Genomic DNA, 8,571 nt, shown 5'->3' with positions numbered 1-8,571 from the left:
ACAAGGGCAACGCACGCACACACACACACACACACACACACACACACACACACACACACACACACACACACAGTGCCACCTAATGTTTGTATGTTAGTTTATGACAACGTGCATATACAGTACATTCTCTTTATCAGACTCTCTCTCTCTCTCTCTCAATTTCAATTCAAAGGAGCTTTATTGACATGAGAAAACGTACGTTTACATTGCCAAAACAGAAGTGGAACAAGACAATCAAATCAAAAGATTGTGCATTTTCTGTCAGAGACAGTTATACAATATACATCCATATAGGAGACGTTAGCTTTATACTTTTGATAAACAATGGTTTGTATTCCTTAAGGTGCTTGTATTCCATTTGACATCCTTCTCCTCTCTCTCTCTCTCTGTGTGATAGGGATGTAGCGGTGGAACTGCCATTTGTCCTGATGCACCCCAAACCTACAGAGCAGCCTGAGCCCAGCTCCCCAGTGGAGTCCACACCACAACCAGGTAACGCACGCACGCACGCACGCAGACTGTGACTATCATCACCGTTATTCATCTGTCACATAACTTGTTGTTCATAGACAAAGCCATATAATTATTGGTCTATCATTATTATTCATGCATACTTGCTCAATCATTATCATTAATGTGTACTATAACAACTTGTGTTTTTATAGTTGCTCCAGAGACAGACACCGTGGTGGAATCCAACCTGATAGAATTTGAGACAAAGTGAGTGTGTGTTTGTTCAACATTTCATATTCAGTTGTTGTCTCCACCAGGCCGAAGACATGGCGAGAGAGTTTTGCACGTCCGTCCGTTACCAGCTAATCTCCGCCACCGTTGGCCTGATCCATGCCAAACTTTGCTCACACACACACACACACACACACACACACACACACACACACACACACACACACACACACACACACACACTCTCAATTCAATTCAATTCAAAGGGCTTTATTGGCATGAGAAAACATATACGTTTTGGGTGGGAGGAGCCTCCTCCTCCCACCTAGCCTCGGTCCCAGGCTTACTCATCTGCGAAGAGAAAAGCCTGGTCACAAGTTTCACAACCTAAGGCAGAGACGCTATCGGCAGAAGTGTCAGTGCGGAACATCCGTCAGATGTATTTCCCGCGGATACGATATCCGACCAATCACAACACTTGTTTCATTCACGGAGAATGTAAACTGATTTGTAAAGCATCAAAGTAATTTCCTTGAGTGGTACTTCCAACAGAATCCCGCAACTTCTGCCCAAAAACAATGGTATTGTCCAACGTGCCTCCCACCACTGGAATAGTCTTCCTACCAAATTAAGAGAGACCATACATTATTTGACTTTCAACTTCAACCTTAAGAGATGGCTTAAAGCAATCCAATCTTGTAATCATGGGTAATACTTCAGCTCTTTTATTTGTCACATTTTACCATAATTGATCTATCTCTCTCTCTCTCTCTCTAGTAATTTCTCTCCGGAAGAGGACTTTGTCTTTGAAGACTTTGCTCGTCTGCGGTTGACGGGGATGAAGGATGAGGTGGAGGAAGACCTTTTTTCCTAGAAACAAACACACGCGTGCACACAGATAGGGCCGATTCGTACTCCTATTTTACCGCTGTTTCGACGCTTTAGTGCCGAAATGATTTCGGCTCGTCAGAAATTTTCAGTAGCACCGAAGAGCCGACTTTAGGACGGTACCCGCCCCCCCCGAACCTCAAATGACGTCAAATTGTAGGCTCTACAGAGCCGAACCGACTTTTATTCGGCTCTAAAATAGGAGTATGAATCGGCCCTTAATCGTCACATCTCCTCAGCGCTCGCCGTTCTCCTTTTCATCTCCTTCCATCTCTGGTGTCATAGATATTTTTAAGTAAATGCAGGAATATCACAATGTAGAGTAAAATACAAAACAAATAGTAAAAGTACAAAAGTATTGTCATCAAAATATACTAATTGCAAAATGTGTAAAAATCGTTTGAATATAGCTCAGAACATATATGTTGTGATCGATGAGAGTAAGCTTTTAAGCCCAAACCACCAAAGGGTCGGGTTGGGACAAAACGTGTTTTTATGGTAGACCATACCAATGCAATTCATTGCTACTCAATGCATTGGTATGGTTTACCTTAAAAACCGTTTTGTCTCAACCCGACCCTTTGATGTAGTTTGGGCTTTAGATTACCACTAAGTATAATGTTCAAGTTGACAAAGTATAAAATAGGGCTTAGGTGTTGGTTACTGTAGTGTTGTGAATAAATCTTCAAAGTAACTTGTGACTGCAGTAGAAGAATATTGAAAAATGTAAATACTCAAGGAAAGTCAGCATTGTAGGCTACTTAACTACAGTACAGTACCTCAGTAAATCATCCCTAGTTGGGTGGAAACCTCATATGTCCAAAACTGTTCGTTTTCAGTATTCAAATTTAAAGCTAACTTTCGATACTTACTTCGATACTACGCTGTAGTATGATAAGAAAAAAACTTTTCATTTCATCTTCCTGACAGCAACGAAATGTACATTAGTTACGTACTTCCCACCAGTGGCTGTTTGTGTGAGTGTGAGACTGGTTTTAACTTTAGCCGTGCAGGTATGAATATAGATTTACATTTATACCCAATTATATGTTACACAATATTATAGATTTACATGTATATGTTATTTGTGTACTACTGTAAAATAACAAAATATTGCAGATCGTTGCTGTCGGGCAGAAACTGTGTATCTCAATATTTCAATTGTTTTATTACATTGGATCCATTGGAACACCTTTTTTTCCCCCCTAACATTTACTGAAAGGTGTGATACTTTTGGACATAAAAGGTTTCTACCCGATAGTGGCAAGATCAAAAGTTCCTTTTAGCAGGGATAGTGTGAATATATCGAATTTAGAAAATATTCTAAATAAGGAATTTTTATCATAGTTTATTGTGAATTGGGGTAGTGTAAGTGATTTTCTTTGGTTAAAATAAGTGTTAAATATATAGCTCTATATTCGGATTGCTACAGAGTGTGTGTACAGTAACAGAGTCTCCATCCATGTCTCTCCACATCTTTATTGAACAGAAAATGCATTTTCAGGTCGGGATACCAATTGTATCCAATCAGGACAGAGAACTCAGTCAGGATACAGATTAAACAAGCTTGAAGCAAGCATGAAGCATGAAGCTGATGATGAATGGGTACTCTCCCCTGATTGGCTGAAATGTTAATTGCCACTCATCTAAAAATGTATTTCATGTAGAGCTGGAGAGATGGGGAGACGCCTGTTATTGAACAAACAATTCATATCAATTCTAAAACTTTTTCACGTGAAGGACCCCTATATTTAGCCTATATTTATATTATGTGAAAATATTTTGTGATTATGTTTCCACTTTTTATTTTCAGCCAATGTTTTTTTCGGGTTAGAGAGATTACGCCCGGGGGTATTTAGGATCATTAAATCAAAGCGCCCAGCGATTTACAGCAACGGAGCACATTTAGCGACGCACCAGGCACTATCCCGGATGTAGCTGAAGTAGCTTGATGTATAGCCAAAACACTCCCGAGGCGATCGACAACGGAAGGTATGATTAATTCTAACGTGACGATGGTCCGTCTAAAACATAAAATGGGGGGGAACATTTTCGATGACATCGGAAATGACATAAAATGTTGCGCAACAGACGCTCCCAGCCTGTGGAGCGATGCGATCGATTTCATATCAATACATCTCTGTCCTTTTATTAATCTCCGTCCTGAGCGCTGGGCGTTACTATTTGATAGGACGGAGAACTCCGTTTATGCCGCTCAGGGTGTTATTCTGATTTTGATGCTATAGCCAATTTTGACTCATTATGCTGGGGACTCCCTGGAACCCCATCAAGGACCCCTGGGGGTCCCCGTACCCCACTTTAGGGAAACAGTGCTCTATATGAAATACCCATATCACAGTATAGAGCTATTTAACAAAATCATGCCATCTTTAAGTGGTCTGTTGATTTTAGTGCCCTCTGGTGTACCTGAGTGGAATCGCTGCTGTCTGACTCAGACATCATTTAGCCAGTCTTGTTTTGTTTTCTCTGTTCATCCTTATGCAGCATCCTACATTATTACCCTTATGACCCTACAGTATGTACACTATTACCGTTATGATCCTTATGCAGCATCATTTATTATTACCCACTTGATCCTTATGCAACATATCCTACCTTATGACCCTTATGCATCCTATAATGTGACCGTCATGTTGGTTTTTAGACTATTGTGCACTGATTTAGTTGTGTGCACTTTCTTTTTACCTAAATCAGTGGTTCTCAAATGTTCATGTGATCCAAATTAACATGTATTTGGCCATGGACCCCCATAGGCAAATATTTGTCGTATTGCAGCAATGTGTTGAGATCTTGTGGATCTGCTATTTTCAAGTAGTCAATGTATAGAGTTACTGTAAAGTGGTTAAACTAACCTATATGGAACCAAGGACCCCTGGGGGTCGCCGGACCCCACTTTGAGAACCACTGGCCTACTCCTAAAGGAGCTTAATAATATAAGCTATACAACCTATTAGTGAAATTAAGATTCACATCATACTGTACTTCAATGCCACTGGGAAACAATTATATGAAGATATATACAGTTCGCCTGGTGTTAAAGGAAACTATAAGCTATACTGTAAATGCAATGTTATTTTAGTCAATAAAATGAAATGATGCTGTTTTATTTTGTACTGCATTTTAGAAAATAAAGCAATGATTCTAAACAACTAGCATGCATTGTCCTGTGTGTGTAAGAATGTGTACACATTCAATAAAATGAAAATCTAATTACAATTATCATAGTTAGCTAGATGCTCTGTAAAATTGGGTTAATGCAGCAGTGTACAACTGCACTCTCACTGAGCTAAATAGCTGCATTTTGGCATCAACATACACTTAATATTTAATTCACTCTCACAGCTAAATAGCTACATTTTGGCATCAACATACTTAATATTTGATTAACACTACTATCTAATTAATACCCTTTTCACAATCTTCATATAAGGTTTAATAGGAAATTAGCAGCTCACAAAAAATGGTGGAAAGTAACAGAGTCCACTAAAGCCCTGGCAAACAAACCCCAAATACCGGCAGGCAAAAGGGAGGTCATTAACTTTAGGGCAAACATGTGCAAAAACACAGTAAACAAAAGTGTGACAAAGTGCAGGTGTGACTGTAAACCTCCACTGTGACTGGCTGGCTGACTGTGGGCACCGGGAGTGTGCAAATGAGTGGTAGTAGTCCGGCAGCCGAGGTGGACGGGTGGGACTGAAATATTGTCTATACATACATTCATGAAACCACTTGCTGACCAGTTGTTAGTATTGGGATTTCTTTTATAGGGGTTTCTTGTGACCCTACCATTAACATCCTATATGGCAGGCAAAAATGTCAAACTTTCTTTTTGCTTTAAGTAATGTGACATGTCAAACTAGGGGGTTTTCATGATTCTGAATCTATTCCAAGCATTAGTTTTGCACAAAATACACTCCTTGGGATAAAAACGGCCATAGACATAATGACAAATGTGATGAGGTCAGCACATTTTGGGCACATTTGGGCAAGTGGCTATGGATGCTGGGTCTAACACCCTCAAAACTAGTCCTTACCCGTTTGATTACGGTTGAACGATACAGACTATAAAAATTCTGCCTGTGGTGTTTTAATCGTCCAGAGATCTTGTGTACCGATTTTTGTGAGATTTGGACAAAATCTGTGTTTTTTGAAGAAATTTCGAAATAATGGAAGATCTTGGGTGTGACCCAAGGAAATCCAGAATTATTTTTATGATTTACAGTTCAAGAGTTATAGGGCAAACGTTAAAGTGCAGAGTATTTAATCCAGACCGATTTACAGTATCTAAGCAAGGTAAACACATATCAAATGCAGAGAGACAGTGTTGTATCCACAGCAATAGGTAAACCAAACCACTTATCATCAGTCTAAAGACTATAAACCAGGGGAAGGGTACCAACATTGGCACAGGGGAGGGTGAGCAATGAGCATGTGTGCATGTGAGAGAGAGTTTTCTGAGAGGTGCCTCCACTCCATTACGCAGCTCGTGTCCCTGTACGTGTCCCTGTGTACGTGTCCGAACACGGAAGGCTCGCCGGAACAGGGCAGGCCCCCTGGGCCTGTTCCTGGGGTCTGGATGCTCCGGGAACCCCCCGGGGACCCCCGCGCGGTAACTCTGTCATTTCTCGACCATTTTAGATGCGGGAAGGCTCACCGGAACAGGGCCGCCCCCCCCTGGGCCTGTTCCTGGGGGTCTGGATGTTCTGGGGACCCCCCGGGGACCAACTCAATTCTCATTTCTCAAAGATTTTTTCCAAAAATAATCAAAGTTCAGTCCAGAGCACAGTACACTACAATACAGTACAGAGCACAGTAAAGTACTATAACAATAAATGTATATTTGCACCGCTCAGGTTGTTAAATTATGTCCACTCTTCTATTATATGGCACACTGACTATAACAAGACAATGAAAAGATGGCATGGCAAAAGGTTGCCAACTGTATATGTATAAACTATAGGATGCCAGCTCAAAGTCTCTGGCATCTGTATAAAGTAACATGCTATCTAAATTACATTTACTGTAAACCTTTGCATAAGCCTGGTCATGCATGACTCACAGTGATGGCATCATCAGCATCATGATTATACTTTGCTACTTTTTTATGATCAGTATAGTGGAAAGCACCTCAGTACATTTACTCAAGCATGCCTATATACTTAAGTATTTTGTCTGTATTATTACTCATATGCCTATATTTGATATAGTTAACTTCTCCTATATAGGCCTAAACTATACTTCTACAAAGGCTGCATATCAGATGCAAATATTGTAGCCTGTCTTTATTCTCTCAAGTATTTCAAAGCTGGGTTGTTACAACTACTTTTACTCAAGTAAAAACACGGTCACCAGTGTGATATAAAGAGAGAGGATCCGCCCTTCACCCCCCCTGTAATACGATTCGACATGCTGCTTTTTCACGCTGTTACAACAAACGTGGTGGCCCATCTTAATCTGAGTCTGGCTTGGTTTCAACAGTGGTGGAAAAATAACCTACATTAATACATTTGCTCAAGCAGTGAAGCACTTCAAGCACAGGCCTAAGTGCAATTCTGACTTTCTTTCTGAAGTAGGCTACCTTTACTTTTCATGTATTTATACTTCTTCTCCACAGCATATCAGAGATGCAATATTGTACTTTTTACTCCACTACAATACAATGTAGTTACTGCTGACTTTGTAGATTTAAATTAGTATTACAAAACACACATAGGCCTACATTAAACATTTTTGCCCTATTTTGGCCTAAAAATATGGTACCATTTTAGATGGTCTGTGTCTCAGGGGAGGGATGTGGACATTTCAGAAACGTAATATTTCTAACTTTATTTGAGGAGGCGCAGTGAAGCCTGTCCTGGACGGGGTAGCCGGGACGGGGAGCCACAGGCCCAAAAACTCAAGGAATAAAGATTAACCTGTGATATCATGACAGTTTTGCATGGAAAACACTCCTTGGCCTAAATTCGGCCATAGCCACTTGCCCAAATGTGACCGACCTCATCACAGCCGTTTTTAGGTCAATGAGTATTTTTCGTGCAAAATGTAGCTTGGAATGGATTCAGAATCATGAAACACCCTAGTTTGACATGTCACAAGCTACTTAAAGCATGATCAAATTTGGCATTTTTTACCCTATAGGTTGTCTATGGTGCATGTGCCATACAAAAATGTCCATAAACTTTTTTTCGCGATGTTTCCGGCAGAGCAGACCTCTCATTCTGTGGACCTTAATGACCAAATTAATAGAAAAAACACAAATAAAAAGTATGTAATGACATCACAGGTCCTCTCAAATTTTGAGCACCAGTTTTTAAGTTGCTCGATTCAGTATTTAGATATTAAGTTGTATCTACCCCGCCCCTTCCTATAGAAATAACCCATTGTAACTTCAAACTCCATTCCATTTCAACCATTTTAGATTAAGCAAAAACACATTTTTGCTCACCTCCCACCGACAGCTCGGTGAGGCGATTTTTGCATTCTTTATTTTGTTTTCCTTAGACTAAGGTTAGAAATAAGTTAGGGTTAGGCATAGTTTTAAATGGAGGTAAGTGTATCACCGTTTGACTGAGGTTAAGGTTTGGAATAAGGTTAGGTGTAACCGTTTAAGCATAATTTACTTAGGTCACATTTACACAAAAGGGGCGACTTCGTTGGTATTCCGTGAGATGCCTGTGTTTTTGTTTTTTATTACTTTTTTCATTTATTTTGTGGAAAATGAAAACCATCAGGGAAAGAATAAGGAAAAGATAAGAGGATAATTGAATATTATCAAATATCTCAATACTGAATCGAGCAACTTAAAAACTGTCTGGGGTGTTCACATAAGCCTGAGTAGACGATGAAATGACGTTTTTTTAAAGTGAAATATCCATTTAATGCTTCTATTTCAGCATGCTAACATTCCAGTAAGAGAAAGGCTGTAGTTTCTATTAGCTTGAAAATCCCATTTGATGATGACGTCACTGTCACTGGTAT

At 39.9% G+C, this 8,571-nt stretch overlaps 1 protein-coding gene across 3 annotated transcripts in view; it reads left to right on the top strand.

The window, feature by feature from the left end:
• arrb2b (arrestin, beta 2b) overlaps window positions 1-4,175 on the top strand; it is a 22,640-nt gene extending 18,465 nt beyond the window's left edge. Inside the window, exons 12-15 of one of the 3 annotated variants that reach the window (XR_013966072.1) lie at window positions 398-492; window positions 666-720; window positions 1,462-1,691; window positions 1,775-4,175. Coding sequence is in view for 2 of the 3 variants with exons in the window: in XM_080792785.1 (XP_080648911.1) it covers window positions 398-492; window positions 666-720; window positions 1,462-1,558 (247 nt within the window). In the remaining variant the exon portion in view is untranslated. Of the gene's footprint in view, window positions 1-397; window positions 493-665; window positions 721-1,461 lie in introns of all 3 variants that reach the window. The other 2 variants (XM_080792785.1, XM_080792784.1) reach the window with 2 other exon arrangements.
• The last annotated feature ends 4,396 nt before the right edge of the window (window positions 4,176-8,571 follow it).

Source organism: Protomyctophum bolini, assembly GCF_963924005.1.
Source record: "Protomyctophum bolini genome assembly, chromosome: 20".
NCBI lineage: Eukaryota > Metazoa > Chordata > Actinopteri > Myctophiformes > Myctophidae > Protomyctophum > Protomyctophum bolini.
This window is presented reverse-complemented; position numbering and strand designations above follow the sequence as displayed.